Source organism: Aquila chrysaetos, chromosome 11, assembly GCF_900496995.4.
Source record: "Aquila chrysaetos chrysaetos chromosome 11, bAquChr1.4, whole genome shotgun sequence".
Taxonomy (NCBI): Eukaryota; Metazoa; Chordata; class Aves; order Accipitriformes; family Accipitridae; genus Aquila; species Aquila chrysaetos.
Window position 1 is genome coordinate 42,870,082 of NC_044014.1, and position 22,175 is coordinate 42,892,256.

The 22,175-nt window shown below is 56.6% G+C and overlaps 2 protein-coding genes across 5 annotated transcripts in view; both read right to left on the bottom strand.

The window, feature by feature from the left end:
- Positions 1-16,196, bottom strand: part of WIZ (WIZ zinc finger) — a 54,214-nt gene extending 38,018 nt beyond the window's left edge. For 2 of the 4 annotated variants that reach the window (XM_041127292.1, XM_041127290.1), the window contains exons 1-2: positions 15,975-16,196; positions 14,000-14,454 (exon numbers count right to left, since the gene is read on the bottom strand). In XM_041127292.1, the coding sequence (XP_040983226.1) occupies positions 14,000-14,454; positions 15,975-16,003 (484 nt within the window). In that variant the 5' untranslated portion in view covers positions 16,004-16,196. Of the gene's footprint in view, positions 1-13,999; positions 14,455-15,974 lie in introns of those variants that run through there. The other 2 variants (XM_041127291.1, XM_030030729.1) reach the window with 2 other exon arrangements.
- Positions 16,197-16,888: 692 nt separating this feature from the next.
- Positions 16,889-21,057, bottom strand: LOC121233630. The gene is made up of 2 exons (XM_041127294.1): positions 21,021-21,057; positions 16,889-20,347 (listed from the first exon to the last, which is right to left on the bottom strand). Exon 2 carries the CDS (start codon positions 20,030-20,032, stop codon positions 18,842-18,844), a length of 1,191 nt encoding a protein of 396 aa, XP_040983228.1. The 5' UTR covers positions 20,033-20,347; positions 21,021-21,057; the 3' UTR covers positions 16,889-18,841.
- Positions 21,058-22,175: the final 1,118 nt, after the last annotated feature.

The following is a 22,175-nucleotide window of genomic DNA, read 5'->3' on the forward strand; positions in this document are numbered from 1 at the left end:
AAGACTCCTGAGGGATCTTCTTTTCGCTGTTCATAGCTGTCAGCCCGTAACAAGCTGTCCTCTCCAATTACCGAAACCCACCATCGGCCGCGAAGACCTGGGAATGCTTATTAATCACGCTGGCGTACGTGCAGGAGCGCTCCGGAGAGCACGCGATGTTGACGGGCAAGCCTTGCCGAGCGCGGATGCTTCCCCAAACCGAGCCAAGAGGTTGGGTTTGGTCCTTGGCACAATTGCGGGCTTTCGGGGCCACCTTGGCACGGCGTCGGGGCCAAGTGCTGGTGTTACGGAGAATTGCTGGACGGCTTCGCCTGGCAGCTTCTCGCCCCCCATGTTGGGGTTGGTGGGAACGTGCCAGGCTCCAGTGATGAGGAGCCCAAAAAGCTGCTGAGATCCTTCCTCCACTCAACCATTCTACACAGAAAAGGATTGGGGGGTCCTAAACACCCCAGGGTGGAAAAGCAGGACTCTGGCCCCAGGATGAGCAAGAAGGGACCGGCCACCAGCAACGCTTGCTGGAAAATAGAGATAAATTGCGAATATTTTCAGCTCCTACCCAGAGCTTGGACATCTCTGAAGGGACCATCTAGTATAAACTGGGAAGAAACACTTTCCCCAGCTCCTCTGTCCTTAAACTAATCCTTTTTTCTACATCTGGGTGTCTTTGATGGTTAAGCTCCAGAAGTCTCTTCCCACAGATACAGATATTTTCAGGACACAGGAGGAAAAGGAAGGATTTTGATGACGTGGACAGCCCAAAACGATAGTAACGCACTGGATAACATGGTTACAAGGAGAACAAACCACCAGGGAGGAAGGGAAGCAGCTGCTCAGCTCCATGTTGCACCCTAGAGACAAACCCAAATGGGATACGTGCCACCTTGTTCTCCTACAAGGACACCATGCTTCCGCAGCAAGAATTCCATGACTTAAAAACCAGATAGATTCTCCCAAAACCACAAAGCACCAGCTGGGGTGAAACCTGTGTGTCCCACTGGCACAAGGACATAGAATCTCCTGTGTTGGAAGAGACCCACGAAGATCATCAAGCCCAACTCCTGACTCCACACAGGGCAATCTAGAAGTTAAACCCTATATCTAAGGGCTTTCTCCAAACTCTTCTTGAAGACCAGCAGGCTCGGGGCCCACGACCTCATCCCTAGGGAGCTTGTTCCAGTGCTTGACCACCCTCTCCATGAAGAACTCCCTTTCCTAATGGCCAATCTGAACGTCCCTTGATGCAGCTTTAAGCCGTTCTCTTGCGTCCTTCTACCAGACACCCAAGAGAAGAAATCAGCACCTCCCTCTCCGTTCCCCATCACGAGGAAGTTGTAGACATCAACGAGGCCACCCCTCAGTCTCCTCTCCTCTAAGCTGACCAACCCTGGTATCCTCAGCCACTCCTCACAACCCCTCTACTCCTTTCACCATCTCTGTTGCCCTCCTTTGGACATGTTCTAATACTTTTATGTCCTTCTCAGATTGTGGAGCCCCAAAGTGCCCACAGGACCCAAGGTGAGGTCACACCAAGACGTGGGACAACCACATCTTTCGACCAGTTTGCTATAACTGTGCCTAATGCACCCCAGGATACGGGTGGCTCTCTTCGCCATGAGGGCACACGGTTGACTCCCGTTGAACTTCCCATTAACCAAAAGCCCCACATCCCTCTCTGCAGAGCTACGCCCCAGCCTCTTGATCCCAAATCTATACGTACATCCCAGACGACACCATCCCAAGTGCAGAATTTGTCATTTGTCCTTGTTCAATGTCATACAGCTGGCGATTGCCCAGTGCTCTGATCTATCGAGATCTCTCCGTAAGGCCTCTCAACCCTCAGGGGAATCACCAGCTTCTCCTAATTTAGTATCATCAGCAAACTAACTGAGTGTGCACTCAATTCCCACGTCCAGGTCATCGATAAAAACATTGAGGAGAGAAAAACCCCTAGAGAACACCACTAGTCACTGGCCACCAGCCAGATGTTGCCCTGTTGACTCTTTGAGCCTGACCCTTCAGCCGACTGTTCACCCAACGTGTTGTGTTCATGTCTAGCTGTATGCTGGACATTTCGTCCAGAAGGATGCTCTGAAACAGTATCAAAAGCTTTGCTAAAATCCCCAAAACCCACATCTACTGCCTTCCCTTCATCCATAAGGCCGGCAACCTTGTCAAAAAAGGATACTCAGTTAGGAAGACATGACCTTCCCTTCATGAACCCATATTGGCTTTGATCGATGACTGCAACATCTTTCAAGTGTTTTTCAGTAACTCCCAGAATAACCTTCTCCGTAATTTCACCAGGCACCAAAGCGAGACCGACAGGCCTATAATTACCAGGGTCATCTTTCTTGGAAATTGGAGTAACATTTGCTAACTTCCACTTGACTGGGACCTCTCCAGAGTCCCAAGACCCTTGATAAATAACAGAAACGTCTCACAATAACATCGTCCAACTCTCCCAGTACCCTGGGATGAATCCCATCAGGCCACATAGACTTATGTGCATGCAGTTGCTGCAGCAAATCCCATACAAGTTCCAATTCAACTGGGAGATTATCACTCCCCCAGTTGTGGTCCTCCAACCATAGGCTCCACAGGGTCCCAGGGCCCATCACTGGTGTTAAAGACAGGCGTGGAAGAAGGCATGAAATGCCTCTGATTTATCTTCATGCCTATTTATGAGGTGACCAACACCATCAAGTAACAGACCAATGTTTTCTTTAGTCCTTTTGTTGTTAAAATACTTAAAAAAAAAAACCTTTTTTTTTTTTTTTTTTGTTACACACCACATTACTGGCTAGACACGGTGCTGCAGGAGGCACAGTGCAAACACGAGTTTCATTTTCTCAGCAGCAGCAAACTCCAGAGAAGGATTAACGTGGCCTCATGCCGAAGAATTAGCTCATTTCTGCTGGGGTTGGGAGAAGGTTACGGTATCTCCATCCCCAGCTTGACCCAGCAGCAGCTTGCTCTTGCAAAAGGGGTCATTGCCACTGCCACTTACCTCTTACACGCTCCCAAATAGCTTTTATCCCCCCGATACCGAGAAAAAACCCCCTAGATTTAGGCCACTTGCCGAGGTTTTCCAGATATCTGGCAGCCCAGCTGGAGCAGGAGAGCAGCCTGGGCTGTAGGACAGAAGCAAGTCACCCCGAAAAACCCAACACTGCAGCCACAACACATTTACATCCCGCTTGCCCCAACCAAGAACTTGGCTTTGCATGGCCAAAACACAAGCTTGCACCAGTACAGAACCCTTCCTCCCCATAAATGCCCAGTGGAGAAGAAGGATTGGGCCATGTCCTACTTTGCAAGGCAGCAGGAGAATCCACGGCCGTGCCCAGTGTTGCCCCCGGCTTATTTTTAAACCGTGGCCCGGTTAGCACGAGCGACGGCACAGGGGAGAGAGGCTGTTAGGGGGTGCTGGATTTGGGAGGTTATTTATAGACACCGAAAGACGGGCACGGCAGGTGTTCTGTGCCTTGGACAACCGCTACCGAGCGCGGGTGTGAAACCTTCTCCCAGCACACCGAGGAGGACCACTGGGCACCAGACAGGAGCCCTCCTTGCCGCAGACTTTGCCCATTCACGGCCACGGTTTTGGGTTACCAAAGACCACCCACACCAAGAAAACGCCTTGAACAACACTCACCCCGTTCTCTTGGTAGCACGTTTGAGGACGACGTCATGACCCACCTTCCCACGCCATAGGAACATTGCCATGCTCACGAGAAACCACTCAACCCAACCCTCGCGCTACCATCAATTCCTTATTTTGGTGCTTACCCATGGCACAGGTGAAAAGCTACTAACCCCAAAAGTCTTTGGGAAGAGATTCACGGCTGAGAGCTTTGTTAGCCCTGCGTTAGAGGAGACGTAGCGTGGGGTTTTTTCCATGCAACTTGAGGGTTTCCAACTGTACTCCACGTCGCAGCTCCAGCTAAGCCCTGCCTGTTGTCTTGGACTCAAGTATTCAATTATTTATTTGCTAGGCAACAACATGACATCTTTCCTGGCACCGTTCGCAGGCTAAGAGGCTGACGAAGCGGTAATTAGTGAGGAAGGTTACTGGGACTGTGAGCTCAACCTCCTGGTTAAGAGAGGTTGAAAGCCAACAGCTTAACCTCAGCCCAACACCAGGAAGGAAGACAACAATGTTGGGAAACAGCCACGATTTCAGGGGCAGCCCCTTGCCCATGCAAAAAACCTCAGAAAAGGCCACTGGATGTAGGCATTGGGGACTGTCCTGAAGAGCTAAGGCAAGATTAGCAAGAGCTGCACCTCTGTTGGGTGTCTGGTTTCATGTCTTGCGTATCTTTTCTGGATGGAGTTCAAAGGCAAGCCATAAAAAAAATGGCCCAGCAGTTGGCAAACACACCTTGGGACGGGCTACACGTGAGCTGCTCCGCTCCAGAATAAGGTTTAGAGGCACCTGAAGCTCTCTGCTCAACCCAAGATCAAACCAAAGCATGATTTCCTACACTGGAGCACTTCACGTGGGGATTCACCTTGCAAGAACAACACGTTTTTTCCCGCCCCGAAACACCCCTAAACCTCACTCTGATGCTTCACAGTTAAAACTAGGACAGTGCCATGAGGTCTCATCACCCCACCAAAGCCCAGATCTAGGACAAACCCCACCTTTGCAAGGGCTGAGTATACTTTGACCTCCTCATCCTGTTAATTTTATTTCCCAGGCTCCCGTAAACCAACTGTTCCAGCTCTTTGCTCCTGCCTCTCATCTGCAAGTCCCTACCCCCAGGAAGGATCATGCAGATGCTCTTTGGAACAACAACGATTGGGAAGAGGTGGGACAGATGGCAGCAGCTCAAAACCCTCACACATCCTCTGTGACCAAGAGTTTAAGACTTGGTTAAAGGAGAGTTGAAGGGTTGGGCTTGTAAATCATGTGAACATCTACCAGAAGACTTTAAGGACCAATTTCTTAGGGTTTTTTGGTGTCTCCCTGGGCACGTGGCTGTACAATGGCTGGCAGGGGCAGCTCAGACCAAGACAGATGCACGGACTCAACCAACAGCTGAGCAATAGCAGAAATTGCTCTTCAGAAACTGCCATTTAAGAGACCAACACTCCCTTCGTGCAAGCCCCAAAGACCGCTTCCCTTCTCCATCTCTTTGCTCATAGCTGTTGGCAACCAACGCGAAACAAAGCCCGACACCGGTGACCTGCTCGGGGACAGGAGGACACCACCAAGAGCAAAGCAAAAGATGTTCCTTCAGCTGCGGTGAAATGATGTTAAACCGTTATTTTGCGCAATTTCCGGACACGAGTTCTCCATCTCGGGCACATGCAGGATCCCTTACCTTCCCCGGAGGACAGCGTTGAACCGCAGCCACCAAATGCCACCACTTTAGCACATCTCCAGCCAACCCGTGCCCCATGGGGTTGATTTGTGCTCCATCAGAGGTCCCTCTCGCAGGCTCCTGGTGTTACAAATCACACTTTCTAAAATCATCTCCCTTTCTCCAGCTGCTCCCAATGTGGCTCTGGGTGGGTGCCTCTCCGGGTGCAGATGCTTTTCAATATTTTAATGCAAAATTGCAACCGGACCACGCACATCCACTCAACATCATCCAGATTAACGCAATACAAAGTAATCTTATTTATCACCAGACTGGCCATGCTCAAAGGTACCAGCGAGATGTCCGGAGGGCAGCTGTACTATAGCGATTCATGGCTCAAGAATGGCAATTATTGGGTTTTTTTTTTTTTAGTGGTGGATCTGTTCAGCTCAGCTTTGCAACATGCAAGTCCTGGGGGAGCTTTGCCAAGCCCCAATGGACAGGTACGTGTCATGGTGGGGAGCACAGTCGTGCACTGGCTCCGTCCAAAACCCGACACCCCAATTCGGGGCCGTGCAAAGCAACTGGCAAACATTTGCCATTTGCAGCAATATTTGATGCCTACCACCCAATTTTAGCAGCGCGCACGGCCCTTTGCAACACCTTGCATCCACGGACTACCCGGCACATCTCCGTCTCCAAATCCTCGCTGCGCAAGACAGGAAAAAACCACACCATACAGCTTAAATCCAGCTTTTCCAGCACCTGGCATCCAAAGGGCTCGATCCAGCACAAGCGGGAGCCTGAGCCCAGCACCCAGCCACGTCCTCCGGTTCTAGCTTAGGCATCCCTGGACCCCGACATCCATCCGCCGCCGGGTTTTATCGATTTCTACCGTGCAGCCAAGCTGCCACCACCAGTGCTTTTCCAGCTACTTCCTCCTTATCTCCATCTGCTCCGTGGCAGTTTGGTTATTTAAGCACCATGCAGACTTTGCTTTTCTAAGCAAAGAAAAACCACCTTTGCCCTCTTCCCTGCTCCCTCTTCCCCACTCCCATCCCTTCCGAAAGGATACTCAGGACTTTTGGAGGAGGGAAGCAGGTTCAGAGAGTTGTTCAGCCTTCATCCACCACCTCCCGTGCTCCCACGGTGAGGATGAGCATGTTTTGGGGGTGAAAACCACCCCCTGGAGAGGCTCCAAGGTGGGTGGGGAGCTGGATAACGTGACAACGTGGATCAAGAGCCAGCTCAACCCACAGTGATTTGTCACCAGTGCCACCAACCCCAAAGTGACCCAAATTCAGGCAATTTCATCCCAGTGATTCCCTCATCCCACGAGATCCCCATGGCCCATTATGCTCAGCCTGGGGAGCAGCTCCCATTTAGCAGGATGCCCCTAGAAAAGCCCGTGCCACATCCAACGAGCTTTAACGATGACAAAGGTGGCAACATCTCAGAGGCCAGGACCGAGGACATCTACAAGGACACACTCCGTGAGCACGCACAAAGAGACGCCGCACGGCTCCCACCATCCCCGATCCCGCTAGATTTCTTCTCATTTTGCAAGGGAAACCAAGTGCACAGCCCAGATCCACACCCCCCCATGGCAGTGGGATTTTGTCAGGGGTGCAAGGAGAAACTGAGTCATGCACGGAGCCTTGCAGCTTGAGATTATACCTTTTTAAGATAATTTAAGCCAGACACCACCCTTTGGGCAGCAGTGACCCAAAACCAGGCTCTCCTCAGCCCCACGGAATGGGTGAGCATGGTTATTCCCCCAGGGCAATTAAAACACAAATTACTGCCAACCTGAAGTTGTCCCCAAACCATTCCAGGCTGTAGACACAGATGGGGGCAACTTCCCAACACACGCAGCACCGGCGACCGTCACACCCCGCAGCTTATTTCTGCCATTTAATTACTTTCCAAGAGTATTCGGAAAGAAAAAATACCTACAACCTACAGCCCCACGGGACCGGCAAGTGCTGAGCTGTCGGGACAAGCCAGCGCCTTCCCCCTGGGCTCGTTCCCTGTGGGGGCAGCAGGCGCCAAGCCCACCTCCGCCCGGGAACGCCGCGTCCTGCCCCTCGATTTTCCGACAGCATCGGGCGGTGGCGGGAGTAGAGGCAAACACGGCTCCAAGCATCCTTCCCGGGGCTCTTGTGCGTGACTCCGGGCTCAAGTGGGTTGTTGAGTTTCATTCCAGCAGGGGGGGAAAAAAAAAAAAAAAAAAATATATATATATAAAAAAAATAATCGGATCGTGCAAGTGGGTGCTGGAGAGGGGAGGGGATCTCTGAGCGTCAGGATCAGCCTTTCCCAGGAGCAATCTCAACTTCAAGAGCTCTTTAATGGTGCTTGGAGGGATGAATCAAAAGAGACTCTTGGCCCGTGACAGCGGTTCTTGCAAGTCAAGACTGGAGGGGGAAGGGGAGAAGGATGGAGAGGGGACACAGAAGAAGGGATTAAAAAGAAAGGAGAAGGGGGGGGGGGAAATAAAATAGGTGGAGAAACAAAAGGGATACGGAGGTGGGACAAAGGCTGAGCCTCAGCCCCTGCCACATGCAGTCCATCTTGGGTATTGTCCTCGCTGTCAGACCTGTATAAATTAAAACCCCGGAGCCATGAGCACCTCCCCTACCTCCTTTCCGCAGCATCGTCTCTTCCTGAATGAGGCAGAAAAAAAAAGTCTGTAAAAACTTCCCTATCTCCAGCTTCCCAAGCAGCCACGCCGCCTGATGCTCTAAAAGCTTGAGCATCCTTCGGGGGGGGAGCTCAAAGGGGTGATTCCCCCCAAGGTGGTAGGGTTTGGGGGGGTTTGCTCCTGCTAGAAACCTCCTGCCAAGAGGACGAGGCAGCGCAGGGTGCTGCGCGGTGCCGAACAAGCCTGCGGGCTCTGGTTCTCCGCCAGCCCTTTCACGTCGCCTCCCAAAAAAAGACACAGTGGATTTATTTAGTCGCCTGGATCCTAAAAAAAAAAAAAAAAAAAAAAAAAGAAAATCCTTCTCCTTTTTCCCCCCCCAGAGCTAGAAACGGCCCCAAACTAAACCAAGAGTGGCTTCCCCGCGATCGCAATCAAAATAACCATAAAGAGCTCTAAATTGGGAATAAACGACACTGCGGCTGGGTTTCACCGCCTGCAGCATGGGAAAGCCCTGGGGTGCCCATCACGGGTGGGCAGCAGGTCATTAAAGCAATTTGGGATGAAAAAGCTCCTTTTTAGCTAAAGCACACGAGCTGTTTGTACCTAAACTGGGTGTTTTCCCAGTTGTCCCAGTTTGGCACATGGTCGAACCTCACAGCATGCATCAGTTTGGGCTTTCTAGTCTGATATTACGACGGATAAAATCTGGTCCTGCAAAGCCAGGGCCAACCCTGGGGATATTAAAACATCGAGACCAAAACAAACCCCATCTCCGATGCGACTGGGAGCAGAAGAGGAGCCTGATGCTGACCCTCAGTAGCTCGGTTGGATCCTGTGCCGGTGACTGAACGTATTATATGGCATAAAAGAGAAGATTTGACTAAATCAAGACATATCTGGCAGCTCCAGTGCCAGGAAGGGCAAATTTTGGGGTCGATAATCTCACGCCAGGACCGCAAACGCTATTTCCTCTCTTCTACCCATCTCATATTAAATCGACGCGTGTTTTGCCTTGATTAATTTGGTTAATTAATACGGCAGCTCCTGGATGGAGGGCACTGGGGGGGACACAAGCCCCTGGCACCGACTTGCTATGGGGCTCTGCCATCCACAGAGCGTGGCGAGCCCACGTTGGGGACCTTGCGGCACTGCACGATGCCACGGGGACTGTAGTGACACCCCACGCTGTCACAGCATCCCCAGAGCAGGGTGTCCCCGCATCGGGGACCCTGGTGACACCCCACACTGCCACAGCACCCGCAGAACATCCTGCTGTCCCTGCATCAGGGTCATTGGTGACACCCGACACTGTCACAGCATCCCCCAGATCAGGGTGTCCCTGCACTGGGGACCTTGGTGACACCACACGCTGCCACATCATCCCTAGAGAAGGACATCCCCGCATCGGGGACCTTGTGACAGCCACAAACATCCCTGGTGTAGCACGTCCCCGCGCCAGGGACATTAAGACAACGTGAACTGCCATAGCGGGGTGTCCCTATATTGGGGGACCTTGTCACAATCCACACCGCCACAGCAATCCCAAAGCAAGATGTCCCCAAATTGGGGACCCTGTGACACCCCACACCGCCACGGCATCCCCAAAGCAAGATGTCCCCAAACTGGGGACCCTGTGACACCCCACACCGCCACGGCATCCCCAAAGCAAGATGTCCCCAAATTGGGGACCCTGTGACACCCCACACCGCCACGGCATCCCCAAAGCAAGATGTCCCCAAATTGGGGACCCTGTGACACCCCACACTGCCACGGCATCCCCAAAGCAAGATATCCCTGCATCAGGGACCTCGTGGCACCCCACACGACCACGGCATCCCCACAGCAGAACAACCCCGCACCGGAGACCGCAGTGACACCCCACACTGCCACGGCACCCCCAAAGCAAGATGTCCCCAAATTGGGGACCCTGGGACACCCCACACTGCCACGGCAATCCCAAAGCAGGACGTCCCTGCATCAAGGACCTCGTGGCACCGTCCCCAAGCACAAGGAGGAGCCGGGTGCCGTCCCCTCCCACACATGCAGCCGAAAGCACAACCACAACTCACCCCCCGCAGCCGCCAAATCCCCCTCCAAACCTTCCTCCCGTCCCACAACTCCGACCTCGTGCTCCATCGCCAGCCGGGACACGCAGCCGGGTGACTGGGAGGAACGGCGGGGGGGGGGGGGGGGCAGAACCGAGGGGACCATCCCCTCCCCAGGCAGCCCCAAGCCAACGCGATGCCGCGAACGTAGTAAGGGAGGAAGAACCGAGCAAAAGCTCGACGTGTTGATGAGCCGCAACCGACCGCGGCTCCAACCGCCCTGCCGATCCCTATGCCGATACGGGGAGGAAAACCGCCCCCACACCCCCCCCCAGGCGTGGGTTGATAAGGGTGCCGGCGACTCGGGAAACAAGGAGGGAACCGCAGCTTGGAGATAAAGGCTCAGCGATTCGGATCCCACCTCGCCAGGTCCCACGGGGAAGCGGCACCCCCTGCTTCACCCTCGGGGGGGGCACAGGGATGAGCCTCAAAATAGGAAGGGGGTGAAGGTTGGAGCATCTCTGGCCCCGTTGCTGCCGTCTGCAACAACAAATTACCCGAACCGCTTCCAAAAGGGCCCCTGTGTGGCACAGCACCCCAAAAAAATCCCGGTGAGCAGCCTGAAACATCCCCTCAAAGAGCAAGGAGGGCAGACGGGGCCCACCCAAAAGCCACGAGAAGGGTCCCCATGGGATGTGGCACCCAGCCCCCCATCGCTCACGGTGCCTCCAGCCGAAAAAAAAAAAAAAAAACGGGGTGACGGTTCGGGTACCACGATCGGGGACGGGAAATCCCCGGCAGCGGCTCCTTCCCCCTCGCCACGCTGGCTCAAAGCTCAGTCGGGCAGAACGAAGCAGCTGCCCGAGCCGCCACGGTGCTCGCTCCTCTGCTAACGAGCCTGCACACTGCAGAGCCCAGCCGCCGCTCGTTTGCCACGATTGCCGGCACTGGGGCAAGCGGAGATGTAGGTTTTCTTCCTCCATCTCCTCTCCTACACCGCCGTCCTTTGTGGATCGCGCTGCACGGGGCGTGCTGCCCCTCCGGCACCGGCTCGGCACTCTCCGGTGACAGCGGCACCCCCAAAAACCACCCTCGCTGAGGAGGACGTCTCTCCCGGCGATCGCTTGCTGACCTCCCGGCAGCAGCATGGACTTTGCCTGGCTCCAAAAACCTACTGGCAGCTGCCAAACCACCTCCGGCTCATGGTCAGCGGCACTCAGCGGATACCAGGGTAATTTTGCCTGCGATGAGGCTGGTGGAGGCATCAGAAGAGCCACAAATCCTTGAGGTCGGTGGCACCGCAAGCCTTTGTGCGGGGTCTTCCCACCCCACAAGACCCTTAGACCGGCGTGCCAGCCTTGGACACCGTTTTGGCACATTTCGAGCTCGGAAGCAGCGACGGGGGCTTGCCCAGCCCCTCCGATTGCATCCCCTTAAGTCTGCCCATGTGCAGGGCTGCAGCTGGGTCCACCTGAAGCACCCCAGGACCCCAGCTGAGCCCCACCACCCAGCCAGAGCCAGGTTGGACACCCAGATGGGGACATTCTCCATCTCCCAACACAGCCCTCGCTATTTTTTGGGCACCGACTCCCTCCTCCTCTAAACACCATCTTTAAACACCCATATCCATCCCCTGGAGCTAATTTTCCACCCATTGACCACAGTGAAGGAACCAAGAGCTGAAAAGCTTCCCAGATGCAACATGGTCCTTCCCCACCCACCACGAGGTGCATAAATAATAGGGGGGCTCACCAAGCAGATCGCCTGCACCAGGAGATAAGGTTTTAAGTCAACCGGTGCTTGCGGAGATGGGCAAACTCGTTACGGGAAAGCAGCGTTGAAGAGGAATCGCAGCCGGCGACTCACTGGTGTTACCGCTTCGAGATGGGGAAAAAGCCACCCTCCAGCCAGGGGACAAGTAACAAGGCAAATCACTGGCCAGTGGTGGGATCCATGGCCACCACCCACCTCGTTTACCGGTGACGACATGGGGACGGGGAAGGACGGGGGGGTTGCAAACGCATGGAGGGGTTCAGGTAGGACTTGGAATGGTGGAGGCACCCAGCCCGCATTTGGCAATGAAATGATGGAGAAGTTGAGGTAGGACAGGGTTAATCCTCCAAAGCAGGCAGAGGACAGACACCAGACAACCAGGGATCTACAGATCAGTGGACAACTTGCAGTAGCTGCACTCAATAGATAAAGAATCGGCCGGACAGCTGCGTCCAAAGAGTTATAGTCAACGTCTTAAGGTCCAAGTGGAAACCAGTAACAAGTGGAGTCCCTCAAGGGTCCGTACTGGGATCAATACTAGTTAATATTTCCAGCAACAACGTGGATAGTGGGATTAAGCACACCCTAAGTAAATTTGCGGGTGACCCCAAGCTGAGTTGATACCTTGCGGGAAGGGATGTCATCCAGAAGGACCTTGACAGGCCAACGTGACTTCTTGATGGGCCAAAAAGTGGGCCAACATGAACCTCATGAAGTTCAACGAGGCCAGATGCAAGGTCCTGCACCCGGGTCAGGGCAATCCCCAGTATCACAAACTGGGGGACTGAGAGCAGCCCCATGGAGAAGAACCTGTTAGATCAGGTTCAGAGGAGGCCACAAAGATGACCCAAGAGCTGGAGGACCTCTCCTATGAAGGAAGGCTGATAGAGTTGAGGTTGTCCAGCCTGGAGAAGCGAAGGCTCTGGGGAGACCTTCCTGTGGCCTTTCCATATATAAAAGGGGTTTATAAGAAAGATGGAGAAAGACTTTTTATCAAGACCTGTAGGACAAGGGGCAACAGTTTTAAACTGGAAGAGGGTAGGTTTAGATCAGACCTAAGGAAGAAATTTTTTTACAGTGAAGGTGGTGGGACACTGGAACAGGTTGCCCAGAGAAGTTGTGGATGCTCCATCCCTGGAAGTGTTCAAGGTCAGGTTGGAGAGGGCTTTGAGCAACCTCATCTAGTGGAAGATGTCCCCACCCACGGCAAGGGGTTGGACTGGATGACCTTTGAAGGTCCGTACCAACCTAAACCATTCTATGAAAACCTCCCTGCTCATCCAAGAGCCCTCGGAGGAGAGTTTTTCCTGGAGCCGAGCCAGGGATGGACCCAACGGGGTCACCCACGGGTGACGGAGATCCCCCACCCCATAATGGGACATCCCCTGCAAGAGCAGCCGCTGCGTACAGCGGGTTTTCACGATGCCAGGGGCATCCCAGTATAGCTCCATGCCGGCACTGGGGGCTAACCAGTCCTTGCCGGAGCTGCTCATCCCCCAGCACCCACAAAGCACCGGCGGCACGGCTTCCCCGGCACCGAGCGGTGGGGCAGAGGATGATGCCTTCACCCTGCAAGTGCACAGCCACCCTCAGCAGAGCTGGAGGAGTGTTTCCGTTTCGAGAAGAGGGGAATTCACCAAGGCCAGGCGCAGGTGCCACAGTTTCGCTCTGCTCAGCACAACCGCGGCTTCACCAGCAATACCGAAAACACATGGGTCACCACCGCCGTGGCACAGCACCCACCTGCTCCCTCCCAGCACGGCACCAGTCCCACACCGACACGCAGTGAAGCACGACCACCTTGCACGAGGACAGGCAAGGTGTCACCATTTGGGGACACCATCGGTTTAGGGTCCCAACGTTGTGCCAGAGGCAATGAACGGTCTCCAAAATGCCGCCGGCTTGACCCACCGCCGGGTTTTGTGCCTGTCTGTGGTGCTGAAGCCAGATGGTGGCACAAGGGCACAGGGATGCCGGCCCGGCATTTGCACCCTTGTTTCTCCTTCCATCAAATCCACGTGTTTCTCACCGTACCGTGGTTCCCACTTCACCGTGAGATGCTGAGAGTTGCCAAGAGAGCAAACACCCGCCGCAAACCGCTCCAGCGCGATCGCGCGGACCATCAGGCAAACCAACTGAATCAACCCGAGCATCACCAACCACACACGAAGGGCCAAGAGACGTCCCCGTCCCCCAAGAAGCGACCCCAATGGCACCGACCGGGGACTTACCAGCCACATCGTGCGCTTCCAGGGCGATGTCGGGCTCCTGACGGGAGAGCGATGAGAAGAAGTCGGGATCCTCTTGCAACGAGTGCAGCTCGGTGCTGGAGGGTCCCTTCCCCTCCCTGCTCATTGTCGCCAGATCATCCCCGGCGTAGAAAGCATCTTCCTCGAGCTCTGTCTCTGTTTCCACCGACGTCCCAGATAAAGCCGGGTTCTCCAGGGGCTTTTTTGCATCTTGAAGGAAAGCGGCTCTTCGTTCTTCGCCTTGGGGGCACTCAAGGGCAGGAAAAGTCTCTTTGTTTGGCTCTGGTGTCATTAACAGGGCTCTGCCTCCATCTCCTTGGCGCTCTGAGAAATTAGGGACAGCTTTCTCCATCCCTCGCCGATTGTGCTGTGTCACTCGGAAAAAAACACCGCGCCGGCACTCGGGAGGGTTGGCGGCCAGGGACTGCCGGAAAAATCTACAAGAAATAAGATAAAAGAGGAGAAAATTAGAAAAGAGACTGGATTTTGCCAAGGTGGAGGAGAAACAGTTGCGGCTGCGCCCGTGCCAGGAAACCCGACAGCGTCGGTGCCTTGCCATGGTCACCAAAGCTCTCGGTGTCCTGGAGCCAGGCAAGACATCGGGTCCCATCACTCCCCCCTCACAAAAATCGGTGCTGCTGGTAGCCAACACGGTGCCAGGTCCCTGCCAGTGTCAACGGACCCCAAAAGGTGCCACTTCTCCCCAGTATGAACCTTCTTTCCTCCCCTCTGCACCACCATTTGCCAGGGGAACAGCACCCCCTCCACCCTCTGCCACACACTCCACAAAAAACCCCAATCACCCCCAAATTCATTATTTATCCCTCAAAAAATTCAATCCCCACAATGCGGCGCTGGGAATGGTGCCAGTTTGCACCCCTGGCAGCTCTGCTCCACCGCCAGCGGCCCCAAAATCAGGGTAGCTGACCCCAAAACTAGAGCATGTATGGGGTTTTGGGATGCTGTGCTGCATCCTTTTCCCTGGATGAATTCAAGCAGATGGGACAAAGCGGTACCTTCACGCTGGGGGACACCCAAAGGGTTTGGGGACCCCTCAAATGGCAACTAGGTGCCGGCTGCTCAAGTGTGGATCCCCCCCCAAAAACAAACCACCACCCCAAAACACCTTCCACCAGCCGACGCTGCTGCAGCTGCAGGTTAAAGAGTGAAAAATAAAATCATTAGGGGAAATAAAGAAGAGTGCTCAGGATCCTCATCTCTGCGGGGCGAAGTTGCCAGGTCAAATCCTGACCCGAGCAGGCGGAGCAGGGAAAAATAGGAGGAAAGAGGCGCTAAAAAGCCGGGCTTATCAGCTCCGCTGGAGGATAAAGGCACAGGAGGAGAGCGAAGGAGCTAAATTTACCCCAGCGAGAAAGGAGAAGGCACAGAAGAGACTATAAATACCTTCAAGGTAAGAATGCAAATGAAGAGGGAATTATTCAAGCTGGCGCAAGATGTTTCCCCGCCCCGGGGGCCAAGGGAGGAGAACGATGGAGCAAACCCCAACGCCCGGCGGCCACCCCGAAACACCACCCCGAAATCTCTCCCGCCCCAAAGCGACCAGTGCCTGTCGCTTCCCCGGGGAACAACACCCGGAGCCAATGTGGGTTAGTTTGCCAATAAGAAGTTAAAATAGAAATTCAATTAAATAAATTAAAAGTATGTTGGCTCCGCGCGCCGGCGTCTTTCTTTTATGACGATCGGTAGCTCCGGCTGGCTTCGATTTGTATGGATATTCCACCGGCATCGCCCTGAAATGGCACCCGATGCCGACGCTGTGCCGGCAGAATGCTCTCGCCCCGAAGAGCGGTGCCACATCGACGCTTCCCCCAATTCCATGGAGGGTTTTTGGGGAGCAAACCCCAAATCTGTTGATGTTTAGGGGTTTGCCGCGGTGTCGGCTTGGTGCCAGCGGGCTGGGATGAGGGATGCTCCGCCGGGATCCATGCCGGCTTACCGGGGGGAAACAGCGGATTGCGGCATCATCTTTAACCACCATCCAGCTTAAATCCAGCCAGACACACACGGCACTCCCTTTTTACCGCATCTCCCATCGTGCCACGGTGGCTCATCCATCGTGCCAGCAAGGAGCGTCGGAGAAGCCTCCACATCGAGCGGTGCCAGCAGGATGGGAGCCCAGCAGCCGGTTCGGCACCGGCGTTTCTCCCGGTGTTTCCCGGTGTGCCGTCAAACGGCGAGGAGTCGCCCCAAAACGTGTCATCGCCCCGCTGCAGGGAAATAAAAAGGCACTGCAAGGCGCCGGGTGCGCAGCGACAACGTGCCGGCAAAGCTGGCAGGGGACAGGCAGGGGACAGGCAGGGGACAGGCAGGGGACAGGCAGGGGACAGGCAGGGGCACCTGGGATCCAGGGGGGAGAAAAGCCATCGCGGAGTTTTGCCTTTTTAATCGCAGCCGCATCTCAGCCCGGTGGAAACCCCGGCGCATCCCTGAGCCAGGGGGATCCATCCAGGTGAGAACAGGTGAAAAAACCCACAAAATGGGTTTATTTCGAAAAGCTGCGGGTTTTGGGGGGGATGTGGGTTTGATCTGAGCCAACTCCAGGACGGCATCTGGCATCCCTCAGGGACCGCCAGTTCCCTTCCCTGGCAATAAATCGCAGCATCCCTTCGGCACCACGCTCGCCGGCTCGCTCCAAGCCTTTGCTCACCGAAACGTATCTCGCCGTGGCCGTGCCGAAACTCCCGTGCCGGGAATGACACCAAATCCCCCACCCCGGCATCGCGCTCGACATCACCCACCAGCACCTCAACCCACCAAAACCCCAAACCCAACCAAGTACAAGCCGGCGCAGACAGGGAGGGACACATCGGTGCCGCGTCTCCCACCTCGCTCACCAAAAAACCCCAGATTTTTCCAAGTTTGCCCTTTTTTTCCTTCCCAAAAAACCACAGATGCATCCATCTGCTGTGCTGGCGCCTAAAAACCCACCATCCTCCCCAAAAACCCGCTTGGCTGTTTTCAAGCTCACCAGGGCAGGGGGGGGAAAAAAAAAAAAAAAAAAAGGGAGTTTCTTTTCTTCCCTGGCTCGCTCCGCACCAGCACCCTAAAAAGACCCGAGCGCTCACCGTAAAGTTTAAAAAGCCTCTTCCCAAGCTCTGCTCCCTTCCCAAGCTCGCTTCCCAAGCTCTGCTCGCTTCAAGGGTGGGAGCTGGACTGCGGAAACCCTTCCCCCAGCCCATCGCCCCAGAGCCATGCAAAGGCGGAGCAGAATTGGGACAATTTAAATGCTAAACCGGTTAAGTGGGGACAATCGCTGCCTTCCCTGGAAGTCAAGAGGAAGGGGCCTTTCCCCAGGCCAAACGGCTCCCGGCAGAGTTTCTGCAGTGGGTTACCCTGCGAGCTTGCTGCGAGCTTGAGTCAGGAAGGCTTTGGCCGGGTGTTTTTTCCCCTGCGGGGTTTTTGGTTTTTGTTTCTTTTTTTTTTTTTTTTTGCCTTGCAGGGAGAGCAGAGCCACAACGCAGGAGAACAGCACCGGTTCCTTCCCCCTCCGTGGTGGTTCATGGCCAAGCGTGCGGGGTCCGGCACGCTCACGGCACGCTTGAGCTGGGCGGGCTATGGCTACAGCTACGTATTTTTTCCCTCCGTGGTTTGTTTTTTTTTTTTTTTTTTGCCTTGCTGGGATAGCAGAACCACGACACAGGAGGACAGTGCCGTTTTTTCCCCTTTCATATCACATCACAACCAAGCGCGCAGGGTCCGGCACGCTTGAGCTGGGCAGATTACGGCCACATATTTTTTCCCCCCACGTTGCTTTTTTTTTTTTTTTCCTCCGTGGGAGAAACCTGTGGCAGAGCAGACCCACGGTGCAAAATAGCACTGAGGTTTTTTGCCCGCTCCGTGCTGGGTCACAGCCAAACGCGTGGGGTCCGTCCGGCGTGCTCACGGCGTGCTTGAGCCAGGCACGCTATTGGCCATGTGTTTTTATCTCGTGTAGTTTTTTTTCGTTTCTGGGAGAAACATGTGGCAGAGCAGAGCCACAGCGCAAGAGGACGGCACTGTTTTTTCTCCCTCCGTAGCGGTTCACGGCCAAGCGTGCAGGGTCCGGCACGCTCCAGGCGCCCTTGAGTCAGGCAGGCTACGACCACGTGTTTTTTTTCTTCGCATGGGTTTTCTTCCTCTCTGGGAGAAGCCTGTGGCAAAGTGGACCTGCAGCACAGGAGGACGGCACCGTTTTTTTTCCCTTTCCGTGGCGGTTCATGGCCAAGCGTGCGGGGTCCGGCACGCTCCAGGCACGCTTGAGTCAGGAAGGCTACAACCACGTGTTTTTCCCCTGTGTGGTTTTTTTTTTTTCCCCTTGCATGGCAAAACCAGAGCCACGACGCAGGAGGACGGCGCCAGTTTGCCCCCACTCTGTGCTGGGTCACGGACAAGCACGCAGGGCGGCGTGCTCCTGGTGCGCTTCAGTCGAGCAAGCTACACCTATGTATTTTTCCCCCGCGTGTTTTTTTTTCCCCCCTTCCCGGTAGAAACCTGTAGCAGAGCAGAACCACGATGCAGGAGAACAGCGCTGGTTTTTCCCCGCTCCGTGCTGGGTCACAGCTGAGCACACAGGTTCTGGTGCGCTCCCGGTGCGCTTCAGCCAGGCAGGCTACAGCCGCGTGTTTTTTCCCCGCGGGGTTTGTTTTTGTTTTTCCTCCCCGGAAGAGACACGGGGCACAGCGGAGACACGGCGCAGGAAGACGGCGCTGGTTTTCCCTCCTCTGTGCCAGGTCATGGCCAAGCGCGCAGGGTTTGGCACGCTCCCAGCACACTTGAGCTGGGCAGGCTGCGGCTGTGTATTTTTTTTTCCCCTCTGCATGGTTTTTATTCCTCACATGGCAGAACAGAATCACGATGTAGGAGGACGGCACCAATTTTACCCCACCGTGCCAGGTCACGGCCAAGCTCGCAGGGTCCCGCACGCTCAAGCCGGGCAGACTCCAGCCACAGGGGTGGGTTTTTTTTTCCCCCTACGTGTTTTTTTTTTTTGTTTTTTTCCTTGCTGGCAGAGCAGAGTCGCGATGTGGGAGGACACCGCCAGTTTTTACCCCTCCGTGCCAGGTCACGGCCAACATCGCAGGGTCCGGCACACTCCCAGCGCGCTTGAACCGGGCAGACTCCAGCTGCGTGTTTCTTCCCAGTGTGGTTTCTTCTTCCTCGCGTGGCAGAGTGGAGCTGCAACGCAGGAGGACGGCGCTGGTCTTTCCCCCTCTGTCCCAGGCCACAACGAAGCGCGCAGCGTCCAGCATACTCGCGCCAACGCCGCTTACGTGCAAAACACATCGCAGCCATGAAAAAAAACTCAGAAGGGGAGCAAGCGCTCCGGATTTCGATGCGAGAGGAATTCGGGGAGGATCCGGGAAGCTCCCAGGGCTCGAGCTGGGATCCCGGATAATTTCCTTCCACCCGGGAAATCTCAAGCGATTGGTGACATTCCTCCCCGGTGTTAACGAGCTCGTTTAGCAGAAAAGTGGCTTTTTTTCCCCCATCCCGGAGCCGGAACAAGCAAAGGACACATCCCCCAGGGAGCTCTTCCGTTTCTGCTCTGATGGTCGTGGCTACAAGCTGGCAAATCCCGTGCCGAGGGCTTTCGTTGGGATGCAGGGCTTTGCTGGCGCTGGGATCCTCAGGGAATTCAGCTGCGGGGTTGTCAGTGCTGTCGGAGGGGGATTTCGTGGCGTTGAGCAGAGACGATCCGTGCGCCAACTCCTCTAAACGATGTGCCAAGGAGGGAAATCCAGCGTCGAGCCATGCCGGGATGAGCCAAAAGCTGCTCCAAGCGGCGCTGAACCATGCCAGGATGAGCCGAAAGCTGCTCCGAGCGACGGTGGCACTGCTTTCACCTTCGTGCCGTACAGCGGCGGTGCCGGCGGTGCCGGCTGGGCTCCGACCCCGCTCCCTGCCATCGAGCTGCTTGGGAAGAGGAAACGTTCCCGGCACCGTGCCCGAACCCACCGCCGAACCCACCAGCACGGCCCATCCACGGCACGGAGTGAAACACCGTGGCATCGTCATCTTTACAGCCCCCCGCCGGCTCCGACACCACTCTGGCCGGTGGAGGAGGGAAGATTAAAAGCTCCCGGTGGACATTACGAGGTCGCCCATCGCCGGATGCTCGTTTAACCTCGGTTAACGAGCCCGGCAGAGGTCGGCCTCCTTCCACCGGCGCAGGAACGGTGCCGGCGATCGCGGCGCAGGTGAACCAGCACGGGGAACGGGCGAAGGGAAGAATTAGCAGGGGTCTGGATCCATCCCTGCCACATTCCCAGCCGGCGGATGCCAAACCCATCACCGCTCGGTACTGGGCGTCCCGGTGCTGCCGCCCGGCACCTGCCGCACGCTGCCTGTACTTACGCCCCTGCCAGTCCCGGATGCCTGGGTCCCCTCCCCAACACAGACCCCCCCTCTCCTCCAGACCCCCCCAGACCCCTAAGTCCCCTCCTCAGCGCAGACCCCCTCCCCCTCCCTTCCAGACCCCTAGGTCCCCTCCTCAGCACAGACCCCCCCACCCCTCCAGACCCCCCCCAAATACCTGAGTCCCCTCCTCAGCACAGACCCACCCCCTTTCCCCTCCAGACCCCCCCCCCAGACCCCTACATCCCCTCCTCAACACAGACCCCCCCCTCCTTCCCTATACCCCCCCCGGACACCTGGGTCCCCTCCTCAACACAGACCCCCCCCCCCCCCCCCCAAACACCTGGGTCCCCCCTCCATCACCACCACCCCCCCCACGCCCCCCCCTCCCCGGGACCCCTGCCCCCCCCCCCGGACCCCTGGGTCCCCTCCCGCTTACCTCAGACCCCGGGCGCCCCCCCCAAAAAAACCACCTAGGGCCCCCCCAAACCCGTTTCAGCACCCCGGACGGAGCCGGTATGAGGCGGGGGGGGGGGGGGTCAGCGTCACCTCCCCCCAGCCCAACCGCGGGTCCCCCGGTAACGGCTCCGTTTTGTTTCCCACCGGGACGACCCAGACACACCCCCCCCCCCCCCCCGCGGGTACTCACCCCACCGGTCCCCCGGGGCCGGGCCCACCGGGCTGCTGCTGCTGCTGCTTCTTCTTCTTCTTCTTCTTCTTCTTCTTCTCCTCCTCCTCCTCCTCCTCAGCGGCGTCGCTGCTGCTGCAACCGCCGCCCCCGCCGCCTCCTGCCCGGTTCCGGCCTCCACAACAACCACCTCGCCGGGGACATGGTCCCTTTAAATCCCCCCCCGGGGGCCCGGCCGGTCCCGGTCCCGCCGCCGCCGCCGCCGCCACCGCCGCCGCCGCCGCCTCCTCCTCCTCCTCCTGCGCCGCTCCGGCCTCTCCCCCGCCCCCCTCCCGCCGGCGGGGCCTGACTACGTCACGCCGCGCGCCACCGGGCCGCCGCCGACATCTTGAGGGAGGCCAACGGCAACCGAACGCCGACGCGGCTGCCGCCCTCCCTACTACTGCTTCTTCTTCTTCTTCTTCTTCTGCCGCCGCCGCCGCCGCCATGTTAAAAGGCCGCGCCGGTCCGTTCGCCCGCCCGCCCCGACGGAGCGGCGGCTCGCCGCCGCCCTCCAGCCGCCCTCCCCGACGGAGCGCGGCGCGGCGCTGATGACGTCGGCGGCTCGCCGCCGTCGCCATCTTGGGAGTGGCGGGCGGGAGAGGAGGGAAGGGAAGAGGCGGCGCGGCGACCTTCCAGGAGGGAGGGGGGGGGGGAAGCGGCGCGGGTTGGCGCGTCATCGGAGAGCGACGGCGGCGCCGCGCGGCCATTTTAGGGGGGGCGGAGGGGGAAGGTCTGGCTGGTCGGGGAAAGGGGCGGCCCTGAGGGGACCCCGGCGGGACCCGTGGTCCTGCCAACCCCCAGGGGACCCGTGGTCCTGCCAACCCCCAGGGGACCCCGTGGCCCTGTCCCAAAGAGGACCCGTCACCCCCAAAGTGTCGCCGGGGCCCTGTCCCGAAAAGTCCCCGTGGCCCCGTCACCCCTAAAGTGTCACCATGGCCCTGCCCTGAGGGGTCCTGGTGGCCCTGTCACCCCCAAAGTGTCCCCGTGGCCCTGCCCTGAGGGGTCCCGTGGCCCTGTCACCCCCAAAGTATCCCCATGGCCCTGTCCCAAAAAGTCCCCGTGGCCCCATCACCCCCAAAGTGTCACCATGGCCCTGTCCCAAAGAGTCCCCATCGCCCTGTCACCCCCAAAGTG